Source organism: Hemitrygon akajei, chromosome 11 (assembly GCF_048418815.1).
Source record: "Hemitrygon akajei chromosome 11, sHemAka1.3, whole genome shotgun sequence".
Taxonomy (NCBI): Eukaryota; Metazoa; Chordata; class Chondrichthyes; order Myliobatiformes; family Dasyatidae; genus Hemitrygon; species Hemitrygon akajei.
The window spans coordinates 120,323,924-120,338,351 of record NC_133134.1 but is presented as its reverse complement, the minus strand read 5'-3'; the positions used below and the strand labels follow the sequence as shown (position 1 = coordinate 120,338,351).

General features: G+C 40.5%; 1 protein-coding gene across 5 annotated transcripts in view; it reads left to right on the top strand.

The window, feature by feature from the left end:
- The window catches only part of znf335 (zinc finger protein 335), an 82,437-nt gene that overhangs the window by 24,487 nt on the left and 43,522 nt on the right, over positions 1 to 14,428 (top strand). For all 5 annotated transcript variants that reach the window (XM_073061603.1, XM_073061602.1, XM_073061605.1 and 2 more), the window contains exons 10-14: positions 4,729 to 4,841; positions 5,442 to 5,460; positions 7,609 to 7,725; positions 8,590 to 8,666; positions 11,055 to 11,215. In XM_073061603.1, coding sequence (XP_072917704.1) covers positions 4,729 to 4,841; positions 5,442 to 5,460; positions 7,609 to 7,725; positions 8,590 to 8,666; positions 11,055 to 11,215 — 487 coding nt within the window. The remainder of the gene's footprint in view (positions 1 to 4,728; positions 4,842 to 5,441; positions 5,461 to 7,608; positions 7,726 to 8,589; positions 8,667 to 11,054; positions 11,216 to 14,428) is intronic.

Below are 14,428 nucleotides of genomic sequence, written 5' to 3'. Positions count from 1 at the left end.
AAAAACAAAAACTCTTCTCCAATCTAGTTTCTTTGCCCATAACCCTTAATTTGTGTCCTCTGATTTCTAGCTGTCCTAGACTGGAAAATAGTTTCTATTACAACACGAGTGAATCTGCAGATGCTGGAAATAAATAAAAAACACAAAATGCTGGCAGACGTTTTGACCCAAAATGTCATTATTACCTCCTCCCATAGATGCTGTCTGGCCTGCTGAGTTCTGCCATCATTTTGTGTTTTTTATTAATAGTTTCTATTAGTTCACTCTTGTTAAAGTCAGTCAATTTTGCAGTTATTTTTTCATAAGTCTCTTGGCCTACACTGCTCTGAAGAGAACAGTCAAGTTTCTCCAATAAGTGAAATTCATTCTAGTACAATTCTCTTCACACTGTCCAAGCCCTTACTAAAATTGTATTCCAGGAATTGTCCTTGGGAGCAGTGTTGGCCCTTTTGGCTCATTGACTCTACTCTGCCATTCTTTGGTCATGGCTGATTTTGTTATCCATCTCAAACCCATTCTCCTGCCTTCTCCCTGTAGCCTTTGATGTCCTTATTAATCAAGAACTAATCAAACTCCACTTTAAATATATGCAAATGACTTGGCCTCCACAGCTGTCCATGGCAATGAATTCCACACATTCACCACCGGCTGGCTAAAGGAATTTTTCCTTGCCTCTGTTCTGAAGGGACATCCTCCTATTCTGAAGCTGTGTGCTCTGGTCCGAGACACTACTACTATTGGAAGCATCTTCTCCACCTGCACTCTATCAGTATCTGTTAGATTTCAATGAGATGTCCCTCATTCTTATGAACTGTGGGCAGAGGGGGTGGGGTGGCCCTGTTGGTGAGGAATGAGATTCAGTCCTTTGCAAGGGGGGACATAGGATCAGGCAAAGTGGAGTCTGTGTGGATAGAACTGAGGAACAGTAAGGGCAAAAGGACCCTAATGGGTGTTGTCTATTGGCCACCAAACAGTAGCATGGATATTGGGTGCAAGTTGAATAGGGGGTTAACATTGGCATGTGACAGAGGTAATGTCACAGTAGTTATGGGGGATTTCAACATGCAGGTGAACTGGGAGAATCAGGTTGGTGCTGGACCCCAGGATAGGGAATTTGTAGAGTGCCTAAGGGATGCATTCTTGGAACAGCTTGTACGAGAGCTGACCAGGGACAAGGCTATTCTGGATTTAGTGTTATGTAATGAACAGGATTTGATAAGCGATCTTGAAGTAAAGGAGCCATTAGGGGGTAGTGATCATAATATGATAAGTTTTTATCTGCAATTTGAGAAGGATAAGGGCAGCTCAGAGGTGTCAGTGTTGCAGTTGAACAAAGGAGACTGGAGCCATGAGGGAGGAGCTGGCCAAAGTTAACTGGACAGATATCCTAGCAGAAAAGACAGTTGAACAGCAATGGCAGGTATTCTTGGGAATAATGCACAAGGGGCAAAATCAGTTCATCCCCCGGAGAAGGAAGGATTCAAAGGGGAGATAAGGGGCCACAGTGGATGACAAAGGAAGTCAGAGATTGCATAGCATTAAAAAAATAGGAAGTATGACAGAGCTAAGGTGAGTGGAAGGACAGATGATTGGGAAATTTTTAAGGAACAAACAGAACTTAACTAAAAAGGCAATACGGGGAGAAAAAATGAGGTACGAACGCAAGCTAGCCAGTAGTATAAAGGAGGATAGCAAAAGCTTTTTTAGGTATGTGAAGAGAAAGAAGATAGTTAAGAACAGTGTTGCGCCCTTGAAGAATGAATTGGGTGAAATTGTTATGGGAAACAGAAATGGCAGAAGAATTTAATGAGTACTTTAGATCTGTCTTCACTAAGGAAGACACAAGCAATCTCCCAGATGTATGGATGGGCCAAGGACATAGGGTGACAGAGGAAATGAAACAGATTGACATTAGGAAGGAAATGGTGATGAGTAGACTGATGGGACTGAAGGCTGACAAATCCCCAGGTCCAGATGGTCTGCATCCTAGGGTACTAAAGGAGGTGGCCCTGGAAATTGCGGATGCATTGGTAATCATTTTCCAATGTTCCTTAGATTCAGGATCAGTTCCTGAGGATTGGAGAATGGCTAATGTTATCCCACTTTTTAAGAAAGGAGGGAGGGAGAAAACAGAGAACTATCGACCTGTCAGCCTAACATTAGTAGTGGGGAAGATGCTAGAGTCCATTATTAAAGATGAAGTAGTGGCATATCTAGATAGCAGTGATAGGATTGGGCCGAGCCAGCATGGATTTACCAAGGGTAAATCATGCTTGACTAATCTATTGGAGTTTTTCGAGGATGTAACCAGGAAGTTAGACAAGGGAAATCCAGTGGATGTAGTGTACTTCGATTTTCAGAAGGCATTTGCTAAGGTCCCACATAGGAGATTGGTGGATAAAATCAAAGCTCATGGCATTGCGGGGAAGACATTGACATGGATAGAAAACTGGTTGGCAGATAGAAAGCAAAGGGTAGCGGTGAATGGGTGTTTCTCGGAATGGCAGGTGGTGACTAGTGGGGTGCCACAGGGCTCGGTATTGGGACCACAGCTGTTTACAATTTACGTCAACGATTTAGATGAGGGCATTGAGAATAACATCAGCAAGTTTGCTGATGATACTAAGCTGGGTGGCAGTGTGACATGTGATGAGGATGTTAGGAGAATTCAGGGTGACTTGGATAAGCTGAGTGAGTGGGCAGATACTTGGCAGATGACGTTTAATGTGAATAAGTGTGAGGTTATCCACTTTGGGAGTAAAAACAGGAAAGCAGATTATTATCTGAACTGTGTAGAGTTAGGTAAGGGAGAAATACAAAGAGATCTAGGAGTCCTTGTTCATCAGTCACTGAAGGTGAATGAGCAAGTGCAGCAGGCAGTGAAGAAGGCTAATGGAATGTTGGCCTTTATTACAAAGGGAATTGAGTACAAGAGCAAGGAAATCCTCTTGCATTTGTGCAGAGCCCTGGTGAGACTACACCTGGAGTATTGTGTACAGTTTTGGTCTCCAGGGTTAAGGAAGGGCATCTTGGCTGTAGAGGAAGTGCAGCGTAGATTCACGAGGTTAATCCCTGGGATGTCCGGACTGTCTTACGCAGAGAGGTTAGAGAGACTGGGCTTGTACACGCTGGAATTAAGGAGATTGAGAGGGGATCTGATTGAAACATATAAGATTATTAAGGGATTGGACAAGATAGAGGCAGGAAATATGTTCCAGATGCTGGGAGAGTCCAGTACCAGAGGGCATGGTTTGAGAATAAGGGGTAGGTCATTTAGGACAGAGTTAAGGAAAAACTTCTTCTCCCAGAGAGTTGTGGGGGTCTGGAATGCACTGCCTCGGAAGGCAGTGGAGGCCAATTCTCTGGATGCTTTCAAGAAGGAGCTGGATAGGTATCTTATGGATAGGGGAATCAAGGGATATGGGGACAAGGCAGGAACCGGGTATTGATAGTAGATGATCAGCCATGATCTCAGAATGGCGGTGCAGGCTCGAAGGGCCGAATGGTCTACTTCTGCACCTGTTGTCTATTGAACTCCTGTGGGTACAGGCCCAGAACCATCAAATGCTTCCCATACATTAATATTTTCATTCCCACGGTCATTCTGAACCCTCTCCTATGTCGGCACATCCTTTCTTAGATAAGGGGCCCAAAGCTGCTCACGATACTCTAAACAATGTCTAAACAATGCCTTATGAAATAAATCTCTATGAACTGTCTGTGAAGATTATATTTTTTCTTCCTCTTCCATCTCAACCCCACCCCACATTCTAACCAACGCCACAATTGTGCAATGTTGCTGTGATCATTCATGAACTGTAGCTGATAGAGCAGGACACTGTGTTGGAGGGTTGGGCTCAGATGATAGGTCAGGATTCAAGCCCAGCCCACTCCAGTGAAAATCCTCTGGTTACAAGGATCCTGTATAGAAGACTCTGTTGCCCTATAGCGAATGCAGGTCTTTTGTGCAGAGTTTCCGGTAATCTGACTAATTGGCCATGTTATTTAGGACTAAAGATGACAGAAATAGGAAATGGGGGCATATTGTTTCTAGAGGTGTGGGTGATTTAAACAATTCTTGAGATGGGAGTCTTCAGTTCTGGATAGATCAGAGGAGCTGGAATTTTTCTGAATAGATTGAGGGTACCCAACATTGTCAAGGTAGAGGTAGGTTAAAAAGGAACTAGATAGGTGCCTGAGAAGAGGGATTGCAAGACTTTGGAGAAATGGACTGGCTGGATTGCTCTCGCAGAGAGCCAGTATGGATCCAGAGAACCAAGTAGTCCCCTTCCATGCCATATCAACAGGGCTTCTGTGATACTCTGAGCTATAAGATGTAAAGTTGGTCATTTGTGGTTTGAACTACATATGGTTAAAGTGATGTACACCCAGAGTTTGTCTGGATTGCTACCCAGTAATCGCATCTTGGCAAGAGAGTGGTTGCAAGTATTGAGGAAAGGGAAATTTTGAGTGATATAATTCAAATCATGTTGAATTAAGTCTTATCTCGCAAATGAACCCAATGAAGACTTGGTGTCAGTTTGTGCTTTGCCTCTGCTAAGTAGTTCTAGTTCATTCAAGAGCAGCAGGAGAGATAATTACATATCTTCACAGTTTGACTGCATGTTATGCAACCATTGGAAATGGATTAAAAGAGAATGAAAATACATTTAAAATGACGGACTTCTTTAATACATATCCTTCTGTTTTATTATGACTGTCCGACAGGAGCACATGTTTAATCATGTTGGAACAAAGCCATACAAATGTGAAGAATGTGATTATACAAGTGTTTACAAGAAGGATGTTCTCAGGCACTCTTCAATTCACACAAAGGAGCGGTGAGCTAAAGCACAAACTTGTCTCTTGCAAACTGTGGTTCCGCATTGGTTTGAGCTTTCCTATTCTTAATTCTAAATATAAGAGATTAAGGGAAGGGACTGTTTGGATTAAGGATAAAGTGTATGGGAGTTCTATCTCTAAATCCAAAGATTAATTCTACTCATTTTCTGACCATTTTCCAGCATTATTGTAAGTGTTACACTTGCTAAAATAACTAGCATTGCTACAACACAAATTGAGCTAAAGGTGAAATTAAAACCAGAAACTGCTGGGGATATGGAGCACATTAGGCTGAATCTGTAGAAATACTAACAGAATGAATGCTGCAGCTGAATGACTTTGCATCAGAAAGGGCTTATCTCCAGACTGGTTTTAATGTTACAGATATATTTTGTATTTTCAAGCTCTGTCTGGGCATTGTCAATCATGCAAGTGTTTGTGGAGATCCATTTGAGAAAACCACCTAATAAAAGATGTATAAATGCCATCATGCATTTAAGGCAGGAAGCCCTACAAGCAGACCGGATATGCTTGCTTTCTTTTTCCCAGAGAATATTTAATTTTGTCTGACCTTTTGTTTTCTTTTTCTTCCTTCCTAGAAAGAAGAAAGCTGATTTGGTAAGTGTTCATTAAGCATTAGCAAGGTCTGGGTAGAGCTTGGGTAATTTAACATTTGTTTTCGTATTTTTTATATTCCCCTTTTTACTACTGGCATTGGAATGGCATTGTACTAGGAAAAACTGAGCATTTGGATGTGACTTCAGTTCATTGTTTGTTAGTTGCTACTTCTATTAATTGGAACAAATTTGACGGGGATGGGAATCAGTGATGCGTCAGAGGATGGGGCTGTTGGTGTACAGGTAGATTCAATGTTTAGAGAGACGGTGAGGAAGGATAGACAGTGGAAAGGGAAAAATTGCAGTTAGTGGAATGGGTTGAAGTGCGTCTAGTATAATGCATAAAAACATCAAGAGCAAGGGTGATGAACTTTGAACATGGGTCAGTACTTGAAACTACAATGTTGTAGCCATAACGGAGACTTGGCTGTCACAAGGGCAACAGTGGCTGCTGGATTTTCTGTGGCTTGGATGTTTCAAAATGGACAGGGAGGAATGTAAGAGGTTCGAGGAAAGGCATTGATAATCAAGAATAATATCACAGCTGCAGAAAGGGAGGACACCACGGAGGGATTGTGTACTGAGTTGGTGTGTGTGTGGAGGTCAGAAATAGAAAGGGAGCAATCAGACTTGAGAATGGCTATATGGGAGGGAAGGATTAGATTGAACTTAAAGTAGGTTAAAAGATCAGCATAACATTATGGGCCTGTACTGTGCTATGTTAAATTGATTCAAACAGTAGTGAGAGGGAGGGGGAGAAATGGATTCTGGCTTGTATCTGAAAACCTGATGCCATGGAAATGATCTCTTAATGGCCGCATGTTGTGTTTATGCTTCATGTTAGACTTCTGTTCCACTTGAAGCTACAATGGGGAGAATTTCCCTTATTTACTGATCTTTAAGAAGGATCTCTATTTTTCTTGCCGTGTTTTACTGATGTAATCACATCCCAAACTTTTATACAAAAATTATTTTCATGATCTCTTCTGAAGTGATTGATTATATCAAATCTGCACAAAGAATACCCAATAGATTACAATAATTCAAGAAGAATAAACCATTACCTCCATTTTGGGCCGGTAAATGCAAACTTTTTAAAAAAAGGTTGGAAAAACCCTTTCCAACCACAATGGGTCTTGGAAGAATATTTAGTGTTCTAAAAATCTAAGATGAAATCTTGCATGTTTGTTTGAGAATGTTAGTAGTGATAGTAGTTTCAGGTAATGAAATAAAAATGGCGCAAGAAATCTACTTAGCCTTCTGTTTTGTTAATGTGATGTATGTTGAAGTGTAACTAAATGTATTTTGAAAGCCTGTGAAGGATAAAGGAAGAACTTTATTCAGGGCAATACTAAATTAAGGTAGGCAACAACAGGCCACAATCAATCATGGAATTGGAGCCAGGTTCAAACTGTCATTACTTTACAAAAAAAATCTCACACTTCCTGTAAGTGTTAAGAAGTAACAATTACTTCTGTCATATTTTGAGTTGTGTTTAATCATGATTACATTAATTGTAATTGGGTCCAGATTTCTTTTAACTACCCTAATTAGCAATTTGGGACATGTGACTAAATCTATGTTAGTCTTGAGAGAAGGCACAGCTCCAAGTCAAGCATAAATTTGGAGAAATTGGACTTAGTAAATTTTGCAAAATGAAGTTTGGACTTTCTCCCTCTTGCAGTGGACTTGCTCTTTCTCCATTTCCTGTACTTATCTTCTTCACAGAATGACAGCTCATGAAAGGCCATTTGATTCATTGAAGGTTTATTCTCTTTATGGTTCAGAATCTGTTTAGTCCCTAAACCTAATTATGCAATGCCATTTCTCTTTCTCCTGTTAAGATTGAAAAGGATTTTTTTTTTACTCAAACAACTTGGTATTGTGAGTGTGGAATGCTCTTCTGGGTAAGGCTGTAGAAAATAATCACTTAATTTTTGTGCTCCCTTATCCTTTTTTTAAAAACCGGTCATGCCTGGAAAAACTAATCTGAATATTCTGACTGAGCTGTACAGTTTGGTTTTTAATTGAAGAACTGTATCTTAATATGATTTAATGCAGTTAATCCACTATGTAGCAAATTCTGTGTTTTTAAAAAGAATCCTTGTTTAGTATAAATTCATCCTTTATGTTTGAATTGTTCCTGCAGGTGCCCAAGGTGAATTCCTACCCTTGTCCTGTTTGCTATCGGGTCTATCCCATGCAGAAGAGACTAACACAGCACTTGAAAACACACAGTGCTGAGAAACCCCATATGTGTGATAAGGTTTGAGCATGTCTTCTATTGTTCTAACTGCTCAAAAAATTCTTGTAAATTGCTCACACTTTTTTGTTGTTAGATTAAAGTCCACCTTGATATACTTTGTGTGTGATTATACACTTTTAAATTGATCATTACGTTGCTAAAGCACTTTCAGGGGGGATAATAAAACTAAGATGTACATAGCAAGTGACGAGACCCCACGGAATACGAAGTGACCAATTTGTCCAGTGATTCCTGAAAGTAGCAGCACTAGTAGTTAAAAGGTGAGTGAGAACATGTAGGATGCCTGCTATCATTAGCTTGGAGGTAGATCAGAGATTGGAGATTAAAGTTCAACTTAAGTATCTGGTAGAGTAGAGGGTACACTTCTGGTTGCCCACGAAGAAGAATGTGATTACACTTTGAAGGATACAGTAGAAATTCAGCCCAGACTAGATCCCATCACTTTTGAGGAAAGATTGGATGCACACCATTCTTTTGTGTTGGAGTGGAGGAAGTCAGGGGCCTGATTGAGATGTACAGTATTAGATAGGATAGATGCAGTAACTTTCCCACAGCAGAAGTGCCCAAAACCAGAAGGCAAATGTTTCAGGTAAGAGGTGTGATATTTGGAGGATAGCTGAGGAAGAACATGTGTTTAGAATCTGCCCTGAGGGGGTGGTCGATATACAGTAGGTGCTTATGACACTTTAGGTATCAGGACTGTGCTGAGCGCTGGAATGTAAGATTGGTATGGATTCATTAGTTGAAAAGAATATTGTGGGCTAAAGTGGTTGCTTCTATACTGCACACTCATGATTCTGACATTCAGTGGAATGCAGGTTTAGACCGTGTAATCTGTTTTACACTCAAACCTTTTTATTACAGTGTGGAAAATCATTCAAAAAGAGATACACCTTCAAGATGCATCTACTAACCCACATTCAATCTGTTGGGAACAGCAGGTAAGCCTGATGTCCAGAGCTACATTGCAACACAGGATACTACTGAGCTGGACCGTACTGCTGGTTAAATGTGCTAATGGATTATGGAGATGTTCTATACAATGGTAAAACCTAAGAACCCCCCCCCCCCCTTCCTGAAGTTCTAGGAGTAGCAAGGTGAAATATTTCATTCATATATAAAGGATAATAAACTTTAGGAATAGGTTACTGGGGAATCGCTTCAATGCAGCAACAAAGTTGTGTATGCCTGAAGCATTGTCAGCAATTTTAGTGACATGTCTTTGGATGAAAGTATTAGCTTTAGGGAGAATGAAGCATATAATTACCTGAATTCTAAGAGTTGCATTACACAGTTATAAACACAAGAGATTGTGCAGATGCTTGAAACCTAAACCAGTCTTTATTTTAGGTTTCTGGTATCTGAAGTCTTTTTTTTTTTCTGTAGCATTCTGAATGATTACATCTTCCAGTCATTCACATGTTTGTGGTAGGCAGCATCAATAGAAATGAATAAACAGTTGATGTTTTGGTCTGAGACCCTTCTTCAGGGCTGTAAAGGAAGGGGGAAGAAGCTAGAATAAAAAGGAGGGTGAAGGGGAAGGAGCACTAGCTAGAACACAGTGATGTTCTATAAATAAGGGTAGGATTCTCTGGAACTTGGAAGTTGCTATATATTTAATTGACAGTTTCAAGTATTTGGTAGATGTTTCAGTTTTCAATTTTTATTGCTTTTAATTATTTTGATTGCTTTAAAGCTTTGATGGGTAAAATTTGAGACATGTAAAAACTGAAAGATTAGATTAGCTTTATTTGTCACATGTACATTGAAACATAGAGTGAAATGCACTGTTTATGTCATTGACCTGCACAGACCAGGGATGTGCTGAGGGCAGCCTGCAAATGTCACCGTGCTTCCAGAGCTGCCGTAGCAGCTCCCAGCTTACTACTTGTACGTCTTTGAAATAAACGTTGGAGTAAACAGGAGCACCCAGAGGATGTGTGATGAGAGAAATATGAGGCATTGAAGGGTAATTCAAATGTAAAAAGAAGTTTGGATAGAAAGACAGTGGAACACCAGTACTAGGAAATGACTAGGCAGAGGAAATGAATGGAAAACTTCAAAAAAAAAAACATTTTTGCCATAACAATTAACTTGAATTTACTTCAAATGATTTTGTATGATTATATATCTGGCAGCAGAAGGTGTCAATGCACTTGGTAAATATTGTTTTCTGTCTTATGGTTGTGCATTTACTTTAACTTTTGGGAATCTTGTGTCTCATGAGTTCTCAATATTGTTTGTATAGTTGGTAGGGAAATGTGCTGCTGAACTTTAGCCAAGATAATCTGATAATCCAGTCAAAATTAGCAGTGGGTGAGGGGGTGGGGGCTTCACTGCCTTTTTCCCCCAGACAGTAACTGGATGCACAGATAGCCCAGCCAGTGGTAGATCATAGAGGTTGGGCATAGTTAGACTGGAAGGCTGAGGTTAGCAGTCAAGGAATAATAGAACTGACAGTGCTACTTTCAAAAATAATTAGTTTATAAAAGATAAATGTCAGGAGCTATAACGTAGTGGTGAAATTGATGAATTGCTATCCAGTGACATAAATAGCATGTGTTCAAACCCTGCCAGGACAGCTTGGAAATTTAAAACTGGTTGATTAAGTCAGTCTTGCATTAAGACCATAAGACTTAGGAGCAGGATAAGGCCATTCAGCCAATCAATTGTGGCTGATTTATTATCCCTCTCAATTCCATTTTCTTACTTTCTCTCCTAACCTTTGATACCCTTACTAATCAAGAATCTTATCCACCTCCACTTTAAGTATACCCAATGACTTGGCTTCCAGCAGTGTGTGGCAATGAATTCCACAGATTCACCACCTTCCAGCTAAAGAAATTCCTCCTCATCTCTGTTCTAACAGATGTCCTATTCTTAGACTGTGCCCTTTGGTCCTAAACTCCCCCACTATAGGAAACATCTTCCCCACATATACTCTATCTAGGCTTTTAAGTATTCAGTAGGTTTCAATGAGATTTCCACCCTCCCCCATTCTTCTAAACTCCAGTGAGTACAGGGTAAAGGGTAGTATTGGAAATAGTTTCCCTAAAACTGCCAGACTGCTATGAAAGTCCATCTGATTCCCCAATGTTCTTTGGAGAGGGATCCTGCCATCCTTTACCTGATCTGGTCCTCATATGACTGTAGTCCCAAAGCAATGTGTATTGAGTCTGAAATGGGTGATTAAGACATTCAGGATCAATAAAGATGGTAATAAATGTTGATATTGCCAATGGTGAACAGAAAGTCTAATTATTTTTTTGTAAATTGTGACAGTGAGCAGCATTCATTTTAATACATTTAATCTTTGTTCTGCTTTATAGATTTAAGTGTGAGTTCTGTGATTACATCTGTGAAAATAAGAAGCTTCTTCTCAATCATCAGCTTTCACATACCACAGATAAACCATTTAAATGTGATTTCTGCAAGTATTCCACTATCAAAGAAGACTTCCTGGTTTCTCATGTTGCCATCAAACATACAGGTGCGTTTATGGATGGGGATTTCTTATTGCAATTTCAGTACTGTTAAATGAAAATTCTCTTTGGTCTGCCTTTGTTCTTCCTCACAAAGCAGTGGCAAAGTCTCAGGACTATTTAGAATTTAGAAAGATTAATGCAAGGCAAATCTTTAGTTTTCATTGTTAAATATATTTGAGCAATTATGAGAATTTAGCTATCTTCTCAAACTGTAAAAAAAAACAAGATTACGATGTATTACTTTAAGATGTATGACATCACTTCAATAGGTTTGAGCAATTCCATTTTTTTTCTTGTAGCATGAAGAGGGTAATTGAAATTTTAACAAGTTGTAAACTTTCATCTGTCAAAATGAAAATGCAGGAAATACTCAGCGGGTGAAGAAGAAGCATTTTGACTTTTCAATCTTAATGTCTCCAAAAGAACACTGAGTCACCCTAAAATCCTTTTGAAAGTTGGATAAAGGTCCATCTTCAGCTGCAGAGTTCACAGGAGAGTGTTGAGAGTTTCCTTCCAACACCAAGTTCTATCAGTTAGAAGAGGCATATTCTATTCATCTGTTCCAGGTTCTCATAGCTGCCATCATTTACCCTTGTAAGTTGGGTCTCTGCAGCCAGCTCTTAAAGGGAGATATCACAAGACGAGCAATATTCTCCCATTTGTAAGGGAATGCTGCTATTGAATGACTGTTCCACTGATTTGAGGGGATGAGATGTTAGGGAATATTGGAGATCCAAGGGCTTTAGTTAGACTATTGTCTAGGGGGTAGTGGAGGCAAAGATGCTGAGACCAGTTAAGGATTACGTAGACAAGTACATGAATTGCCAAGCATAAAAGGTTGCAACCAAGTGCTAGTAAATTGGATCAGTATATGCTAGTATTTGCAAATGTTACTCCACTCTTTAAAAAGGGAGTGAGGCAAAAGACAGGAAATTATAGGAAAGTTAGCCTCATTTCAGTAGTTAGGAAGATGCTGGATTCCATTACTTTGAGGCCTTCCTAGGACGGGGTTGACCATGGATGTTGCACCCCAGCTGTCTAGGTGCACAAGCCTGGGCAGTATGATATGGAGAGCAAGCTGTTGCCCTTGTAGCAAGCTCCCCCTCCCCACACATCTGATGAATGCAAAGGAACGGCAGAGATTGATACAGCTTGACCCTAACGGTGTTGAGTGTTGAACTCAACATAGGACTATCTTAGGGATTCCAGCTGTGTATTTTTCCCTCCCGGTTTACTCCCGAAGCCTTCCTCATGAGTGGGTATAGCTGCAAGGCAGCAGAAGTTTGAAATCAGTTTTCCTTCTCCTATGAGTTGCCAACCATGGCTGATGAACCCCATCTGCCCAAAGCAACTGGATTTAAGGCACCAGTAACCTGACTTTGCCCTTTCTCCTGTCAGTAGAAACTGTTCCATCGGGCTTAGTAGCTTGTAGAGATCAGGAACTGAACTTGGTTGTCAGAAGCTACTTCAGGTGCACGCCATTGGGAGCATTGAATAGGTAATGGGAGCTTATCCCCATTACAACCCTGGCTATAAGAACCAGATTTCATTATTCAGGATGAGGTTTTGGGGTACTCAGAGGCACATGATAAAATAGGTCAAAGTTGGCATGGTCTCCTTAAGGGGAAATCTTGCCTGACAAGTATGTTGGAATTCTTTGAGGAAGTATCAGGCAGGGTGGATAAAGGAGAGTCGATGGATGTTGTTAACTTGGGTTTTCAGAAAGCTTTTGACGAGGTGCTGCACATGAGGCTACTTAACAACATAAGAGCCTGTGGAATTATAGGAAAGGTACTAGCGTGGATAGAAGATTGACTGACTAGCGGGAATAAAGAGGGAATTTTTTGGTTGGCTGCTGGTGACCCATGGTGTTCTGCCACAATCAGTTTTGGGACGGCTTCTTTTCGAGTTTTATGTCAATGAATTGGATGATGGCTTTCTGGCCAAGTTTGCAGATGATACAAAGATAGTTGGAGTGCAGGTAGTGTTGAAGCTGACAGTTTGATTAGGACTTAGACAATTAGGTGAATGGGCAAAGTGGCTGAAGGAATATAGTGTAGGGAAATGTATGATCATGCACTTTGGTGGAGGGGGTCAAGGCATGGACTATTTTCTAAATGGAGAATGTTCAGACATCAGAGATGGAAAGGGACTTGGGAGTCATGCAGGATTTCCTAAAGGTTAACTTGCAGGTTGAGTTGGTAAGGAAGGCAAGTGCAATTTTAGCATTCATTTCAAGAGAATTGGAATATAAGAGCAAGGATATAATGCTGAGACTTTATAAGGCATTGGTTAGACCACACTTGGAGCATTGTCAGCAGTTTTGGGCTCTTAAAGATGTGCTAGCACTGGAAAAGGTTCAAAGGAGTTTCACGAGAATGATTCTCAGAAGGAAAGAGTTAACATGGGAGTGTTTGAAGGCTCTGGTCTGAGAAAAATAGTGGGGGGGGGAGAGGGGGAAGAACCTTATTGAAACCCAGATAGTGGATGTGAAGACGATGTTTCCTATAGTATGTGAGTCTAGAACCATAGGTAAGACAGACTCAAAATAGGTCATCCCTTTAAAACAGAAATGAGGAGTAATCTCTTCAGCCAGAGGATGGTGAATATATTGAATTCATTTCTTCTGTGGAGGCTAAGTCATTGGGTGTATTTAAAATGGAGGTTGATAGCTTTGTGATTAGCAAGGGCATCAAAGGTTATGGGGAGAAGGTAGGATTATGGGGTTGAGAGGGGTAATAACTTTGGTCCAATGTTCTATAGATGACCTGTTCCTGAGCTCTATGACTGCATACTGAAAATGCTTATAAAGTGAATATTCTTGGTGATAGAGGGCCATGGAGATTGTGCAGAATGACAGGAAGTTGCTTAGGATATGCAGTCCATAGATGCCTGCATTTTTTTTTTGAAGAAGCCTACAAATAGAGGCTAGTGCTGTCTCTGCACCACCTTTCTTGTGGGCTAAAATACATGAAGGCCCTACTTTATAATGGAGCTTGGTTAACTTCTCCAATGCAACTTTGAGCAGAAGGGTGAGATGCTGCAAAAATCAACAACTGGGCATGATCCTGAGGCTAAGGCTGAGATTGACCTTGAACTCCATAGCCAAGGGTGGCACAATCGTATTGCAGTTAGCAGAATCACTTTACAGCACCAGCAATCACCAACTGAGTTTCTATTCCCACCACTGTCTCTAAGAAGTTTATATGTTTCCCCAT